Here is an 18,658-nt window from a genome sequence, read left to right as displayed (position 1 = left end):
AATCTTGATTCTGTGCTCCTGCAATATGACTTTGTTTCCAATTCTTTGCTACCATAATAAGTTCTGCTGTGAACACTTTGGTAATTCTGGGACTCTTCCTCTTGCCTTTTGCCTCCCCTCTCTCCCTTTAGCTCTTTGTGTCTGTCACACACACTAGTCCATGTCCAATAACAAGATCACCACGTGGACTTCCTTTATTCACATGGAGATAAATTCCTTCTTCTTCAATGTAGGGTTATTGGGAGACAGGGTAGAATAAATGGAAGCAAAGGGACAAAACATGCACATGAGAGGCATGTGACATGTTTAACACCCTGAGGGGGCGTATGTTCAGAGGCAGTTAAAGCCACACTCTCCCTGAATATGCTTCTCTTGGGACCCATAGCTGGTGATTTTGGGCTTGAGTGGAGACCACAGACAGGAAGTAATGAGGTGTGATTTCTTTTGGGGAAAAGAGATGAAAATATTGCATTCTGTTCTGCATGTTCATTGTTTAATGAAATTTTCCTTGTCTTTAAATGGGGACTAGAAAGAGACCAAACATAAAATTAGAGTAAATTTAGAAAATAGTAACACCCAAACCCCCTCCTGTCTTGAAAATGGGAGCAATAGAGCGGGGGGTTGGCCTGGGGAGCAGGGAAGGAAAGAATTTTTCTAAAAGGAGTTCGGATAACAGAATTTCCCCCCTTTCCCCTTCTAATCTCACCTACCATGTCTCCATTTCTCTCCAACCATTTTGGGGAGTGGACCAAGCCAACCAACCTTGATTATCCTTCTGTCTCAGCTTCTGACTTCCCAACCTTGGCTACCATACCTCAGCTGCAGTCTTAGCCTGGAACATCTTTCCACTCTGCTGGTTCCCTTCTCCCTTTGTGAATTCTATTTTGGAAAAAGGCCCAGGTAGGCCAACCTTCACTGCCCTCCTGCTTCTGCTTCTTATTTTCTAGACTATGCCACCTTGCCCCTGCTTCAATACCTTCTTTCTCTCCCCACTCCCTTAGTTTTTTAGGTTTCTTTTGTGTGTTGTAACGTGTCAAGTGTTGGACATTGGAATATAAGCTCCCTGGGGTCACGTATTTTTCTTTTTGCTTGTATTTGTATCTCCAAGGCTTAGTGCCTGGTACACAGTAAGCTGTTGACTTCCCCTCCCTCCCTCCTTCCTCCTTCCTTCGTTCCTTTGTTCCTCCCTCCCTTCTTTCTTTTCTTCCTTCCTTCCTTCCTTCCTTCCTTCCTTCCTTCCTTCCTTCCTTCCTTCCTTCCTTCCTTCCTTCCTTCCTTCCTTCCTTCCTTCCTTCCTTCTCTCTCTCTCTCTCTCTCTCTCTCTCTCTCTCCTCTCATTCTTCCACTTTATATACACAAAAACACATGCACAGATCTGGAAATTACCACTATAGGTTCCAATCTAACCACTTTGAGGCAAGGAAGAGAGAGGATAGGAAGAACAGATAAGTGTTACAAGGAACAATCCAAGGTCTATTTAAGCCCACCCCTAAAGAAAGAGAGTGATATCCCCTTTCTTATTTCCCTTCATCCTCATGCCCTGACAAATCAAATAGAACTGAATATTTTTTGCATTAGTTTCGGCTTTAATGCTAGTTTAAATTGCTGAGCTTGTCAGGAAGATTTGAGTTCAAATTCCACGTCAGACAATTTCTCACTCAATGATTACGGTAAGTCACGTAACACTATGAGCTTCATTTTGCTCATCTGTAAAATAGGGCTAAAATACCTCTACTGCCCACTTGTTGTGATGTTTGAATGAACTAAAGAAAGTGAAGCCTTTTGCAAACTTGAAAGCTCATATAAATGTCAGTTATTCTCACAAGAATTCAAACCAAGGATTCACCAAACATTTTTAAAGTACCTACTGTACTCAGGACTCTGTTCTAAGGCTCTGGTAGAAATAGGAAGTTTAGATCAAACACAGTCTCTTTCCTTAGGGAGTTTATAACCTAGTACAGGCACCATGTTGGTGTTGGGGTATAATGATGGAAAACGGTTTGGACTCTGCCCTCAAGGAACTTAAAGTCAAATGGAGGGGATATGAAACATCCCAAAATAAAATAAAATAGAAGTAGAATGTGATAGTGTCAAAGAACAGATCAAGACAAAGTCCCCCAATACAATTTGAGCTGGGTGGATCAAAGAAGGCTACATGGAGGGGGGACCCAAACTGAGAGTTAGAAGGAGAGAATTTTAACTGGAAGAGCTAGGGAGGAAATGGGTTCTGGGTTGTGGATGTGACCAACAAAGATTCTCTGAGATAGTTGCCTCAAGGAACAAAGCAGGCAAGCAGCTTGGGAAAGAGGTATGGTGTGGTGAAAAGACTGTGACATTCAGAGTTAAAAGATCTGGTGTAGAGAGAGCATATTTCTCAGGTAGAGAATGGAAGCTGTGGGACAGGACACAGTCTGACTCCATTAAAATGGTGTGGACCATCCCCTGGAGGGAACTCTTTCCCATTGTAGTTATGGAGGGGAAAGGGAGACACCTCTGGAAGAGGGATAGCATGGTGATAGTACTGTGGAGATGGGGCTTGCCAAGAATGTAGGGTTACATCTCCCCAGTGGATTCCTTTGAGACTCAAACACCCTGGATAACATCTAGAGCCTGAATTCCCCAAGCAGGCTTGAGGTGGTGAAGGACCATGAAGTAATCTCTGGTAGAAACAATGGACACTGTAGGAGGAGTCATGATCCCTTGTATGTTGGTACCCTGGACAAATGTGGTACCTGGACAAATCTCTCATTGAATGGGGAATATGAAATATGCCAAAATAATATCTAAGTAGAATGTGATAGGGTCAAGGAACAGATCAAAATAAAATGCTCCAGGGGAGTTTAAGGAGGGAGAAATCACTTTCAGCTGGGGCCACATGAAAAAGAGGGTTGATTGAGAGTAGGGGTTGTTTCATCACTTCTATTCCTCTCCCAAGTGCCTAGCATAGTGCCTGACACATAGTGGCACTCATAATAAATGCTTGTTGATTGAGTGATTGACAGTGAAGGGAATAATACTAAATAAGTATAGAAAGGCAGATTGGAGCCAACTCATGTAGCCCCTGAACCAGCAGCTAGGGGGCTCTGTAAAGTTTTCTTGTAGAAATCAGAAAATGAGCTGCATTTCAAATACCAGGCATAGGGACTTCTATTGATGCAGAGCTACGGGAAATGGATGTCCATTGTTTTACTTGGAAGGTCTGGGTCCATAATCCTCAAGCAACTCAAGCTTCTCTGGGCTTCAATCTCCTCATATATAAAATGAAGGAATCAGACTGGCTGATCTTTAAGGTCCCTTCTAGCTTGGGATCTGTGATCCAATGAACCTAGGATCCCATTGTGGAAAGCACATGCCCTTTGTCATCAGCTCTTATAGGTTCCCTCCCGGACAAGGTCCCTTGTTTATAGGTTTCTCCCAGTTCATCCCCTCCCCTAGACTTGCCCAGACTATCCCAGGATGAGCCCTTCTCTTCGATAGAAAACTTTCTCCTCTGATAAGGGTTTTGGGCTGCTTCAATGATATCACTGCATGATGCCACAAACACTTGATGTCAGTATGACAGGCCTCTGGCATCCTTCAGTTAGCATCTCTGGTCTCCTAAGTATCTTGTGCAAGCTGCTTCAGATCCTTGGTAACTTGATCACAAATTCACTGCTCTGACAGATGAATTCATCTTATCCTGTTGGCAGTCGGAGGCAGCTGCATGTTCTAATTATGCTAAAAAAAGTTTTAAGAAAGCACCAATGAAGTGCTGGGCCTAAGGCTAATGGTTTCAATTTTTTTTTTACTGTGGAGAGGCAAAATGGACCTAGGAAGGGGATATTAGGAGAGATCTGAGACCAAGGGGGGGGTGCTCTCATAGGTTTCCCTTTCATCCATGAATCAACAAGTATTTATTGGATGCTTACTGAGTGACCTGGCTTGCTCATACTCTGAATAAGTTTCTGTGCTCACTCTTGGGTCCAGATGCTCTGGCTGCAGATATAAGCCGTGTTTAGTTGGGCTTGGATACTATAACAGATTGGGTGTGGGGGGGCTATCATTATTATTATCCTGCATTCCTACTTTTGCCCTTTGGTAACTGGGGAAGTGGCTCATGGACCCAGGCAGTGATACACTCAGTCTGAGGTTTTTGAATATGGAAGGGGTTCAGTTAGGTGGGTGTAACTGGCACAACTTGGCTTTTTCCACAGAGCTCACTGTATGCCCCCTTTGGACTCTTGGGTCTAAACACACACACACACACACACACACACACACACACACACACACACACACGTTTCTTACTGGAGCACGGAAGGATGAATGAAATCTTTGTCACTGAAACCATTGGTACCAAATCCAAATAGGTGAGATGTCAAAGGAGTTTTCACATTCAATATATTTCTTCCTATTTCCCCCTGCCCTTCCCTTTATCTAGAGAACCTTTTCTAGGAGATGGGACCTGATTAAAACAATAACAACTCCAAGCTAATAATTATTTAATGCTTGACTTGAGCCCAAGGGAAAAGTCCCTTAATTATATAATTGACTGCTCCTGAACCTGGTCCAGGTAACAGGCTGGAAGCCTGCTTAGGAAGAGCTGGTAGAAAGCCCAGATGGTTTTCAGAGGGAGGCAGTGGAAGAGATTAAAGTATCTTAATTTTTTAAGAGAAAAAAGCCTATAATATTTGTATGGTACTTGAATCTTACACTTAGTGAGAGATAGTTTCAACAGAAATATATTTTTTTTGTGAGGCAGTGAGGATTAAGTGACTTGCCCAAGGTCACACAGCTAGTAAGTGTCCAGTATCTGAGGTCAAATTTGAACTCAGGTCCTCCTGAATCCAGGGCTGGTGCTTTATCCACTGCACCACCTAGATGCCCCCTGACAGAAATATTTCTATGAAGCCCAGCTTGCTTCTGGAAAGAGAGGATACAGAAATTCCTTTCTCTCTCCCCTTCCTCCCTCCCTTCCTCCCTCTCCCTCTCTGTCTCTGTCTCTGTCTCTGTCTCTGTCTCTGTCTCTGTCTCTGTCTCTCTCTCTCTCTCCCTCCCTCCCTCCCTTCCTCCCTTCCTTTCTTCCTTCCTTCCCTCCTTCTGAGGAAGCTAAGGTCTGCTGAGGTATTTGTTTGGGTCTGCTACTTTCTTCCTGAGAATCAAACTTTTTGTCCATCTTTTTCCTGTTCCACCTTCTCTGTTCACCTCCAAAAGACTTCCATGGAATTGGCTTAGTGGGAAGAAAATTGGCATTTTTTGTGGTCAGAACAACAGAATCTGAATGTAAGCTCTGTCAACTTCTGAGTGACCATGGATAGCTAAGTCACTAACACCTATAGGGTCCTTCAAGGTTTGCACAGTACATTACATATATTATCTCATTTGAGACATAGTAATCCTGTGAGGTAGGTACAATTATTGCCATCTACATTTTACAGATGAGAAAATTGAGGCTGAGAAAAGTTAAGTAACTTGCCCAGGGTCATACAGCTGATAAATATCTAAGGCAGGATTTGAACTTAGGTCTATCACTCTAGCCACTGTGCCATCTATCTATTTCTAGATCATTTTACTTTATTGGCCCTTAGCTGCCTCATCCAAAGCTAAAACAGTTGGGCAAGATAATTTTCTAGGTCCTTTCCAGCTCTGAGGGTTCCCATGGCTGAGTGAGCATATGGCAGACTGGACCTGCATTCCTATTCATTGGAAGCAGATGGAAAAGCTTATCTTTTATACTAAAGCCTCATTGGTGTTTCCTGTTTAGAAGTTGTTGGTTCCCACTCTGCCTTTCTGCTTTCTGCATGTATTCACCTGCTGGAATGAGTCACATGGAATGATTACACTGGGCATTTACACCAATTTGAGAATCTTTGTAGAACTGATGCACAGACTGAGTTGATGTCTGAAGAATAGCTCTAAAGCTATTTCTCCTTTCCTGTTACTGATGTTTAAAATTCTCCCCTTCATCACGCCATTCCTTTGGGTCAGCATATAAATATAGAATATAGAGAATATATATAGAGGTGGTTATCTATCTCTATCTCTGTCTCTATCATCTCTATCTCTATCTCCATCTCCATCTCCATCTCCATAATCTACATCCACATTTATATCTATGTCTATATCTATCTATGTACCTATCTATATCTATACAAATATATAATATATACATCTATCTATCTATCTATCTATCTATCTATCTATCTATCTATCTATCCATCTATCTATATCAGCTTTGTCTCTGATTCCATAGTCAGTGAATTTTGGTAAATAAATCAATAGGCATTTATAAGTATATTACTTGATTATAAGGAAGCAGCATGGTAGTACAGTGGACTTGGTATCAGAAAGACCTAGGTTCAAATGCTGCTTGGAAACCTACTAGCTGTGTGACCCTGGGCATGTCATTTGATAGTCCTGGTCTTATAATGCCTATAATACCTCCCTCAGTATTATGAGGAGTAGGAATAAGTATTTTATATAGTGCCTACTGTGATCTAAGTACTGTCCTAAGCAGTAGGTCTAAAAATCATTTCATTTTATCCTTACAACAGTCTTGGGAGGTAGGTACTATCACCACCCCCACTTTACAATTGAACAGCTGGTTCCACAGCTAGTAAATGTCCCAGACCAGATATAAACTCAGGTTTTCCTAACTCCAGGTCTAGCATTCTATCTACCATGTCAGGAGCTGTCTTTATGAGGCTCAAAGAACTTTGAAAACTTTAGAAGGCTCTAATATTGTTAGCTATTATTATATGGTCTTCTCTCCCCCTCCCTCCATCCCCCCCCCCAACCCGTGTCCCCAACCAAGAGACATAACAACTTACAAAAGGCGTAATGTGTGGAGTGGTCATAATTTGTATATGTGGAGGGCAAACCCACACCAAGTATCTTGGAGGCACTAAGTAAGCAGCAGTCATTAATATCTCCCTATCAGCTTACTTGTACATGTATACACAAACACACATATACGTGTGTATTCACGTATGTGTGTATATATGTATATATGTGTGTGTGTACACACACACACACACACGCAAAACCTCCCACAATCTTCCCTGATCCAATTCAAGCTTCTAGAACACAGGAACCCTTTCATTTCTGTCTTTATATTCCCAGAGCTTAGCACAGTGCTTGGCACACAGTGGGGGATTCACTTGTTTATTGATGCTTACTTATTGACTGATGTACCATCAGATCCTCTCATAGCTCAGTGATAGAGACATATGTAGTGGGGGTAACTGGAGAGCACTAACGTTCTCAAGAACAGGTCTCTAGCCCAGGTGTCTTTGCTAAGGGGACTTGTTAAGTGATATAGGATGTCATCATCCTGGGTGAGGGACTCAAAGAACAAGTGGGCAGGCACCACAGACCTGAATAATATCGCCCAAAGCCAGCGTTGCTTGGAATCCTACCTACCTGCCTGAGGGTATCTCCACCCACTCTTCCACAGTTTAAAAAGGAAAACCAGAGGCAAATTCCGAGGTTACGAGTCTCAGGGTACCAGCTTCTAAGACTGACTTTGGCCATGCCCTTTAAAAGGCTGCAGGGTTTCTTTGTAATTGAAAGGAAACACTGACAAAAAAAAACCCTTCATGGGATTCAGAGAATCCGAGAATCCCAGCCTCTCCTAAGAGGATGGGACTTTAGAGGTCATCAGTTTGCACCCATATGTGAATGATTCCAACTCTACAACACATGGTTGCGCCACTGCTTGAAAACCTCCATTGAGGGGAAACTCACTACCTCCTAAGCAATCCATTCTAAGTTTGGACAACTCTTAATTGTTAGAAAGTTTTTCCTTACATCTGCCTCTTTGCAACCCCCTCTCCCTCCTCATTTCTCTCTATTCTGTTTTCTGAAACCAAATAGGAAAAATTAAATCCCTTTTTGATTTGCCAGCCCTCCAAATATTTGAAGGCAGTGGTCTATTGACATCCAAGAGTCAGCATGGGATGGTGGGTAGGGTATTAGATCCAGAGATATCAAATGCTTTCTAGTGGCATTCATCTGAGCAAGCCATTAACTCCTCTGTGCCTCAGTTTCCCCATCTGTATGACTCATCTGTGGTGACTTTCAAGATCCTTCTGACTTAATTCACAATTCTCCTATTTTCTTGTTATTTTGCCCCAAGTTTTCATTTATTTTTGGTGCTGAACTAGATGTCTCCATAGGTGGGCAAGCGCTTCTTCCCACCCCCATGGGCTGTTTCCCAGACATCTTCAATATATGTAACTGAGGGGGGCATCTAGGTGGCTCAGTGGATAAAGCACCAGCCCTGGCTTCAGGAGGACCTGAGTTCAAATCCACCCTCAGACACTTGACTCTTACTAGCTATGTAACCTTGGGCAAGTCACTTACCCCTCGTTGCCCCACAAAAACAATATGTTACTGAGTATGTCTGAAAAGTGAGACCAGTAATCATTGGCTGAAGGAGAGTATCATTCTACATTCAAAAAGTTTCTTCAAGTTTTTTGGTCTCATTTTTGGTTTACACTTGATGTGAGTCGTTTCTATCAATATTTGCTGTATTAGAAATTAAAATATCTTGGTAATATGTTGAAAATAATTTTGACCTTGTGGACCTCCTGAAAAAGTCTTGAGGACTCCAAGGGGGCATTGGACCACAGTTTGAGAACCTGTGACCTAGACACTAAAAGCCTGCTGAGTTTCATTCCCTAGAATGCTACATGGTGCCTGAAAGGATTCTGTGTTTGTTCCTCACCCACCCAAAGAGGTTTTTCCAAACAGTAAAAGACTCATTTTCTGTATAAAACTTTTTTATTACTTCCTACACCCACCCCAAAGCAATGAGATTTAAGTGGAGTGTTTAAACATCTCCATCAATGAATCACTCTGAAATTATCATCTCACATTATCATAGAAATGATCACTTCTGCACTCAGTCCCAATAGTCCCATAATCTCTAATAAAGCAGTTTATACATGTTTAAGCAGGACTACAGTGCCCCAGAAAAACAGCTTTATATTGCTTTCATAATAAAAGTACAACATTTTGGGGGCCGTTTTACAGGGAGACCAAAATGCCTGGCTTAAGGCCAAAGTAGTTCACTCTACACCTGGGAGAGCAGTTCACCCTGCCACCCCGCCTCCCCAGGGTAGGCAAATTAAAAGATTTTTCATAAATAACGGTCCAGTCTTGGCTGAGAGCTATATCATTTGCTTTTCTATACCCCCTTAAAAACATTCCCAGTTGTGGGTTTAGGGAAGAAGAAGAAACAAAAGGCTCTACCTTTGTTGCATGGTTGTCTTCCTGTGTGGGACCAAGGATGGAGATGTTCTGTAGTGTAGGGAATAGGAAGAAAGAACGGTTTGCATGGAAAGGATTCAGGTTAAGAATGTGGAGAAAAACAAACAAATGGGACCAGCCCTGAGGGGAGCGGGGTTAGGTGTGGAAACCTCCCTTCAGAAATTACATGATGCATCATGTGGGACAAAAGAGCCATTGAGACAAGGCAATTATGAAGATGGTAATTTCAACAGGTCTTGCCAAAGTCTTCAAAACCACAAAAGCCTTTTAAAGTTACTAATTATTTTCTGTTTTCTCTCATCCAAGGAAAGGAGGAAGGATTCGCTTGGAGGGGCAGTAAGGTAATTTACTGGAAAGCCTTGTTTTCAGACAATGCTCCCAGAGTCATTCCCTCCCTCCCTCCTATGGACTTGCTATATCTTAGCCTGGCGGGCTCTGTACCTGAAACCAAATGTATTGGCAGACAAACATCTCCAAAATGCTCTGGAGACAGGTGCACACAGATGTAATATATCAACAAAACCTGTGGCCCCGGGGCATTTTCCAGGCTTTTGCAAGCATTTAGGAGCGAAAAATAACCAGAACAATCAAGAGATAGCTCTACTCAAAGGGAGAAGGGGTCTGCATGGATTCTCCTATGCTGATGAAAATTTGGGAGTAATAACAAAATGTAATGAAAGGTTCAAAAGGAGAGTTGTTTGTCTGAAAGCAAAGGATTGAAGAATTTAAAGGAGGGGGAGAAACAAGAAGAGAAAGAGACACATGCAGATGAAAAAAACAATCAACCAACCCATTTATTAAGCACCTATTATGTACAGGGAGCTATTCTTAATAAATGCTTGTAGATTGATTTCTGTCTCTATGTACACACGGATATATAGAGGCAGTGTGCTGTAGAAGATAGAGAACTAGTCTGGAGTCATTAAACTCTGGGTTCAAGTTCAACTCTGATACCAGTGATCTATAAAGTCTCTAAAGTTGCAAAGAAAGTGTTAATCTGCTTTGGTAGAGAGTAAGTACCTTGTCCAGGAGTTCCCTATACTGATGAAAACCTTAATTGAGGTATAGACAAAATAAACACTAGGAGGGATGTGGGGGAATGGGATGTGTCTTGAAAGGTCTCATAGCAAAGTAATATTTGAACTCAATTTTGAAAGAAATTAGGGATTCTCAGAAGTGGAGGTGAAAAGGAAGGCTATAAGAGGCTTGGGGGGCAGTGACTGCAAAGGCACAGAGTAGGAAATTAGGAAGAGGAAAATGAATTGTTCGTGAGGAACAATAAGAAAGCCAGCATGACTGGACTATAAATACAGTGCAAAAAGTGGAGTAATAGATGATGGTCAAGGAAGGTTGGGGCCAGGCTAGAGGGTTTTAAATGTTAAAGAGAATGGGGCAGCTAGGTGGCGCAGTGGATAGAGCACTGGTCCTGGAGTCAGGAATACTTGAGTTTAAATCCAGCCTCAGACACTTAACACTTACTAGCTGTGTGACACTGGACAAGTCACTTAACCCCAATTGCCTCACTAAAAATGTTGAAGAGAAGAGTCTGTATTTTTAGTTTAGGGACAGTAGGGAACCACTATAGTTTATTGAGTATTAGGACCATTACACAATTAGATACCTGGTTTAAGAACATCACTTTGGCAGTTGTGATGAAGATGTATTGAAGAGGGGAGAGACTCAAATACATCTAATTAGGAAGCTATTGTAGTACTGTAGCTGAGAGTGATGTAGGTCTGGTAGTGGTAAGAATGGATTGTTGTTGTTTGGTGATTTTTCAGCTGTGCCTGACTCTTCATGACACCATACTTTTCTTGACAAAGATACTGGAGTGGTTTGCCATTCCATTCTCCATATAGATGCAGAAACTGAGGCAAAGGGGATCAAGTGACTTGCCCAGAGCCACACAGTTAGTAAGTATCTAAGGCCAGATTTGAACTTAGGAAGATGAGTCTTCCCAACTCCCTGACTGGAGTGTTATCAATGGGCTACCAAGCTGCTCAAGATTGGATAGGAATAGGCATATAAGAGTGACATTACAGAAATAGAAATGGTAAGATTTAGCAGCTGATTAGTTATGGGAGGGTCAAAGAGAGTGAAGAGTTGAAAATGAGTATATGTAGTCAATCTGGGCAACTAAACGTATGGTGGTATACTAGCAATAATAGAAAGGGGAAAGGGAAACAGACACACACATACAGAGACAGAGAAAGAGAGAGACAGAGTAAGAGAGAAACAGGGAGACAGAGACAGAGAGGAAGATAGAGAAATAGAGAGACAGAGACAGAGATAAAGAAAGACAGAGACAGAGGCAGAGAAAGACTGAGAGACAGAGACAATGGGTGAGATAGAAAGAGATAGTTATACAAAAACAGAGAGATCTCTTCTTGGCTTGTGGCATTTGAGCTCAAACAAATGAATCTTGAAGTTCTCAACCATTTATCTGAAGTGAGAATTGAAGATGGCTTGCTACACATGAAAGACACCAAGGGTTGGTGGGAAGAGCATGGAATTTGGAGTTAGGAAAGATGTCAGGTCACAGGACCATGGATGTGGAGCTAAAGGGACCTTAGGAATCATCTCGCTTGAGTTGTCTGTTTCATAGATGAGGAAACTGATTTGAAAATATTCGTTCAAGGTTACACACGTTGTAACTGGTAAAGCCAGAATCTTGAATCCAGATTTCCAAATGAGTTTTTCATCAATTAATTAGTTGGCTGACCATGGAATAGTCATTTAATGACTCCAAGTCTCAGTTTCCTCATCTCTAAACTTTGAAAGAATAATTTCTGACCAAAACATGGGAGGACCAAATGACATAATGAATGTTAGGCACTTTGTGAACCATGAAAGCCTTATAGAATGTCAACTATTACATTATTCCAAGAATATGGAATTAATTTCTTAGTATTGTGCAGGGATGGTTATGTCTAGACATGAAAGGCCATTCAGGGAATTAAACTAGTTGTATCATGGTAGATAAGATGAATAAGAAAAGTCCTGATGACAGGACGGTCAAACCCACATTTTCCTTACTTTTCTAAAGCAGAGATACCAACAGTGAGAAAATGAATAAATTTTAGTTAGATAATTACAATTTATGGGATCAAATTTCCCATTGATTATTTCCATTGGATTAGATCATTTTGACTAAACTGAGGGACAGCATTGTTCAGTGGCTTGTTAATTAAATGATTATAGCAACTCATTGGTCAGGGGAAAATTATGTAATATCCATGTTTCTTCTATAGTTCATGCACACTTTCCTTAAGTGGAACTTTTGAAATTGATTTTTTGAACCCTCAGGTACAAGACCTTACATTTACTCTTATTACATTTCACTTTGTTAGATTCAACTCCAAGTGCTAACCTGTTCAGGTCTTTTGAGATCCTCACTACCATTGCCCTTGTTTTCTATCTCTTTCATCCCTTTGTACCACGTAGAAATTGAATTACCATGCCAGATGCTTATTTGAAGTGCTTAGTACAGTGGTTTAGTAAGAACTTAATAAATGCTTGTTAATAGACTCATTTCTGTTCAGTTCCCCTTCCACCCCTGGGTAGAAGCAATATTGATCAGATTTGACTAGGGAAGAAGCTGAAGAAAACAAAAAGAAAAAGAAAATAAAACATTAAAGTGTAAATCAGGAGAAGGGCACAGGATAGGAAACTTTTGGCCCCAAAATGTGAATTTCGAATAGTCATATAACATGCATGATATTTTGTCTCCATTATCATAAGTAATTATTATTGGCTATGTCAGAGTCAGTGATAGGGACATCTATGAATGGTTTCTTTTGGGGGGGATGGAGCAATGAGAGTTAAGAGACTTGCCCAAGGTCACACAGCCAGAGTGATAGAGACATCTAACCACTTTCTCTGAACTTTGCTGGTTTTCTAATGCCTTACAAAGTCATGATAATAAAAAGGAGAATAATCAATGGTGGGTTATTATTTTTATTTTCAATGGTCAAATTTGAAATAATAATTCAGATGTTGATATGCAATTAAATAAATTAAACAGAAATCTAGTTTACCTATCAGTATGTCTGTTTGGACCAGGGATTGCCAAGAGACAGTGAGTTGGACATAGAGCTGAATTGGAGAAAGAGAGTGGGCTAGAGTGTCTTTGGTAAATTTCAAAATTCTCTTAATGGCCCCAGGCTTTCCCCTTAAAACCATCACCACCACCACCATGACTAAAAACTAAAACAAAGAACCGTGATTTTAAAATGTTTGTATTCATTTCATAGTACTATATGGTTGTGAGTGATGGAAAAGCACAAACTCCAAAGAATTTAAGTTACAGGTCACCCAGAGGGTAATGGAGAGGTGCAGGGTAAATGAACAGGTTGCAACACATTACAAATGAATGATGACACAGAGAAGGGCTTAAATGGGTCAGGGACAAGGATAGAGACTGGACCTGTTATTGCATTGATATAGGGAACTCCAGATGAGAAAACTGCTGGCTCTCAGGTGAGTTCTCTATTCTCTACTCTACAAAACTCTCATACAGGGAGACACATGATCAGGTAAAAATAAATGAGTTGTTCACATTGCAAAAGTGAGGGCTAGCCAAAGGACAATCTTCATACTCTATCAGTATCCATGCAAAGATAAAGTTCTAGAGTAAGGACCATCCCTGCCCCCCCGCCCTCACCTCCAAGTATCTTGGATGAACTCTTTGTGGAAGATGTCACTGGGTGATATGGGCAAGAGTCCCAGAGGACAGGAAGGCATAGAAGGATTGTTATCTGCATCACTGGGGGACTATCCCTTCCAATGAGATCATACATCCCTTAAAGTTAAGTTCTGCCTTCTAACCATGGATTGAAAACTCCCAGGATATTATAGAATAATTTCATTTTTTTAATCCCTCAAAGCCTGAATTGCTCCATTATTGATTTCCCTTTCTATACTTGTATAACTTCCTTCTGTCTTTGACAAGAAAATAAAATTAAGCCAAATGATTAGTATAATCTCATAAAATTGCTTCTGGTGTTTTACAAAATAGGATGGCAACCAAATAATTTTAAATAACCAATTATCTTGCATTCATAATGACCATTTTCACAATCTCTTTTTATTACATAAAAGTGTATTTTAATATACATTAATAGCTCCAAAGGAACAATCTTGGTGATCAAGTAATTAACACACACTTTATGATATTCACTTAAAGTTTCATCCAATCAGGCTGGCTGAATCCAGCACATAGTCACTTATTTTCATCCCATACACAGAAATCTCCATCTAATCAAATTAAAATGACCTTTTAATTCTATTGGATAACATAGAGGTATCAAGGCATGGTGGTTAGAGGTTTGACCTTGGATTTAGGAAGACCTGGGTTCAAAAATATTCCTCAGACACTTACTAGCTCCTTGATCCTGGTAAAGTTACCTGGCCTATGTCTGCCTCAGTTTCTTTGAATACAAGGATTAATAATTGCATTATTTACCATTCAGAATTGATGAGAGGAAAGTTTGACACTAACCCTAAAGTCCTTTTCTGTTTGTTTGGTTTTTGGTTTTTTGTTTTTTGTTTTGCCTAAAGTTCTTTAGAAATGTGAATTGTTATGTTACATGATATTGTTATCCCCATTAAAAATTTTTTTTTTTTTGCAGGGCAATGAGGGTTAAGTGACTTGCCCTGGGTCACACAGCTAGTAAGTATAAAGTGCCTGAGGCTGGATTTGAACTCAGGTCCTCCTGAATCCAGGGCCGGTGCTTTATCCATTGTGCCACCTAGCTGAACCTGTTATTCCCATTTTTATTAAGCTTAGAAAACCAAAACCAAAACCATCTAGGATCATACTTCTTAAGTGTCTAGTGTTAGAATTGAATCCAGGTTTCCTGACTCTGTGTCCAATGCACTATACTATACCAGTGGTTCTCAAACTTTTTGGTCTTAGGACCCCTTTATAGTCTTAAAAATTATGGAGAAGCCCAAAGAGCATTTGTTTATGTAGATTATCTCTATTTATAATTACATGCCATGTGATTATTTAATTTAGATATTAAAACCAATCAATTTAAAAATATTTTATTCATTAAAATAATATACTCATTACATTGACATAAATAGAATTTTATAAAAACAATAAATTTTTGAAAAACAAAAATAGAAGTGTTGCATTGTTTTCCATATTTTTGCAAATCTTTTTGCTATCTGGTTTAATAGAAGACAGCTGAGTTCTCCTATCTGCTTCTGTATTCAGTTTACTGTGATACATTGTTTTGGTTGAGATATATGAAGAAAATTTGACTCTACACAGATATGTAGTTAGAAAATGGAGGGGTATTTTAACAGACTGATACTATCTTAGTATTATTATGAAAATAGGTTTTGTCTGTAGACCTCAACAAAGGGTCTTGGGAACTCCCAGAGGTATATGGATCACACTTTGAAAATCACTGTACTTAAGCTGATGCAAAGTAAAATGTTCTGTTTACAAAGTAAGAGCAATATTATAAGATGATCAGCTGTGAATGGCTTAGCTACTTTCAGATACAATGATCCAAGACGACTCTGAAGGACTCATGATAAAAAATGCTATCCATCCTCAGAGAAGGAACTGATGTTGTCTGAAAATAGATTGAAGTACCCTTTTTTTTTTTTTTTTTTAGTGAGGCAATTGGGGTTAAGTGACTTGCCCAAGGTCACACAGCTAGTAAGTGTTAAGTGTCTGAGGCCAGATTTGAACTCAGGTACTCCTGACTCCAGGGCCAGTGCTCTATCCACTGCGCCACCTAGCTGCCCCGAAGCACACTTTTAAAAAATTATCTTGAGGTGTTTTTTGGGGTCTATGTTTTCTTTCGCAACATGACTAATATGGAAATATATTTTGCATGGCTACACATGTATAGCATATCTAATTTCTTGCCTTCTAGGAGGAAGGGAGAGAATTTGGAACTCAAAGTTTTAAAAATGAATGCTAAAATTGTCTTTATATATAACAGGAGAGAATTAAACACTAAGCATTTAAATAAAAGAAAATCACTGTACTATACCATTTAGGCATCTGTGAAAAGGACAAAGTAAATAAATTATTTCTTGAACCACTTTAGCTTTATTTTAGAAAAATAAATAGACTGGGTCAATATTAAGAATACAAATTATTTTTTTTCAAAATCAATTAACCAATCTCTGGTGTTTTTAGGGTGTTGTGTGATGGGGAGGAGGGGAAGATTAAAGCAAAAGTGAATGACTTCTAGCATGTAATATCCCAAATTAGGACAAAATAGATTTGTGCAAGATTCAATTACTAGATGCTAAGTATGACAACCTAAAACCAATTAGAATAAAAAAAGGAAAAAGGTTCTTTTTAGTTTTTCAGTTTTATTTTCAAATATACATCACAATCTAAACTAAGCAAAGAATATCTAACTATACACATAAAAATGTTCTCACACAGGGAAACACAAACTTGACCCTGTTCTCCCCCTTGAACTTTGTCACAAGCACCTACTATGTGTGTCTAGGGTGTGGGCTTTCCTACACTCTCATACTTTACAATACTTGAGATCCAGACTTTGAACTGCTTTGCCTTGGCACAGGGCCCACCATCATTTCCTCCTTTTTGCTTTATTCTTTCTTACCAACAAACTATCATGGGGTTATGATAATTGATCCTTTTATGAGTCTATAGATTTAGAGTTGGAAGGAGCCTTAAAGGCAATTGAATCTAACCCTCTTATAAAGGGATGAAAAACATCTATTAAGTGCTTCCTATATGCCAAGCGCTGTACTAGGCTTTGGTGATGCCAATAGAAAAAGAAGACAGGTTTTACTTGCAAGGAACTCACAGTCGTTAGTGAAGACAACACAGGAGAATTCAGCTTTAATAGTAGATGGAAAGATCCAGAGTTTGTGAAGCTACAAGACTGATGGCAAGGCCCAGGAATTCTTAGGATGCATCAGGGTGTCTGTCCATAAGCACAACCCACCTCCATTGGGAAGGGAAGAATGGTTTCAGGCTCAGATTGCTGAGGGAATTCTGGGTTCCCTCTGGAAAGAGCAGGAATAAGGGTTCAGTGTCTGGCCAGAAGGGAAAAGGGGGAGAATAGTCAGGAAAGTTGGGGATGTGTTTTGGGGAAGAAGTAGGGATTCCTAATAGGTACCACTGGCTGGGATCTGGGGTGACTTGTTGGCTGAGAGGGGAGGTAAAAATAGGAGTCCCTAAGCTGGACATCATTTCCATCATTTCTAGCCACTCCACTATGTTGTTTTCAAGAGACTTTCTTTGTCTTCTTCGAGGAGCCCACGGGTCAAAGCCATTTTTAACCTTCTGCCTTCTTATTCACATTCACCTGGTGTCAATATTTTTGAGTATCTCAGCGACACACCAAGCCCTTCAATTACCTCCTAGACCATCTTTCTCTTCTGTTGTTGATCCTAATGCCAACCCTTGTGTCTGATCTAGACATGACCTTCTGCTTCCACTCCCTCAGATCCATACCCCTTGTTTTTAGTAATTGACTTATGGTCACTTTGAAACTTTTGGCCCCATCCTTCTGGATGGGGCCTTTTCTCATGCCCTGTCCCAGGAAGCTTCAGCCTGAGCCATTTAAGGACACTAGACCTGACAAGCCCTCTTTTAGGAAGGGGCACTGAGGAACAGTACAACAAGCCTCTAGTACTAACATTTAGATGATTGGCTCCTGTGCTTGCTCCCTCCCCAAAATTAGGCTGTTGGCCACAGGCCAGATTTCTAATTTCTTTCAGTATTTTGCAGAGGTGGTTATTTCCTTGACCTTCACATATATGTCTGACAATATGTGTTTTTAAAAAATGAAACTGAGACAAATCAAAGTATGGTTGGGTTGCTTTATAAAGGCATTCTCCAGAAATTATTATTGAATAATTACAGCATATTATAGTGGAAAGAATGATGAATTTGGTGTTGGTTTGAATCCTAGCTCTACCACTTAACCACTTTTATGATCTTGAGCAATTTACTTAAACTCTCAGGGACTTAGTTGAGATGAGCTCTAAATCTAGGAGCCTATGAATAACAACTTCTATTTCCACATGACTTAAAAGTTAATAAAACATTTTACTTTTAACAACCATGTGAGGGAGGAAGAGTGTTATTTTCCTCCTTTGACAAATGAGGAAAACAAATCTCAGTAAGTTGTCCAGAGTCACACAGTTGCCAACTGGGACTTCGACAATAATAATGCCAAACCATCAGAGGGTGCCTTGAACCTGGAAAAGTGTTTTAATACATGATCTCATTTGAACTACCTGAAAACCCCCCAAACCACATAAGATGGGTACTATAGATACAAATGGACCCCTTTGATGGATGAGGAAAGTCAAGCTCAGAGAGGGGACAACCTGTGTGATTATTTAATTTAGAAATTAAAAGCTATAAAATAAAAATATTTATTCATTTAAA

At 40.1% G+C, this 18,658-nt stretch overlaps 1 protein-coding gene across 2 annotated transcripts in view; it reads right to left on the bottom strand.

Moving 5' to 3' along the window:
- KCNMB2 (potassium calcium-activated channel subfamily M regulatory beta subunit 2) overlaps positions 1 to 18,658 on the bottom strand; it is a 325,777-nt gene that overhangs the window by 236,199 nt on the left and 70,920 nt on the right. Inside the window, exon 1 of one of the 2 annotated variants that reach the window (XM_043996332.1) lies at positions 9,235 to 9,278. The exons of the other annotated variant lie outside the window; for it this stretch is intronic. Within the exon in view, the coding sequence (XP_043852267.1) occupies positions 9,235 to 9,245 (11 nt within the window). The 5' untranslated portion in view covers positions 9,246 to 9,278. Of the gene's footprint in view, positions 1 to 9,234; positions 9,279 to 18,658 lie in introns of those variants that run through there. 2 annotated transcript variants of the gene reach the window in all.

The sequence above is a fragment of the Dromiciops gliroides genome, chromosome 3 (genome assembly GCF_019393635.1).
Source record: "Dromiciops gliroides isolate mDroGli1 chromosome 3, mDroGli1.pri, whole genome shotgun sequence".
Classification (NCBI taxonomy): domain Eukaryota; kingdom Metazoa; phylum Chordata; class Mammalia; order Microbiotheria; family Microbiotheriidae; genus Dromiciops; species Dromiciops gliroides.
The sequence above is the reverse complement of the archived record's forward strand: the minus strand, read 5'-3'. Positions and strand labels throughout refer to the sequence as shown.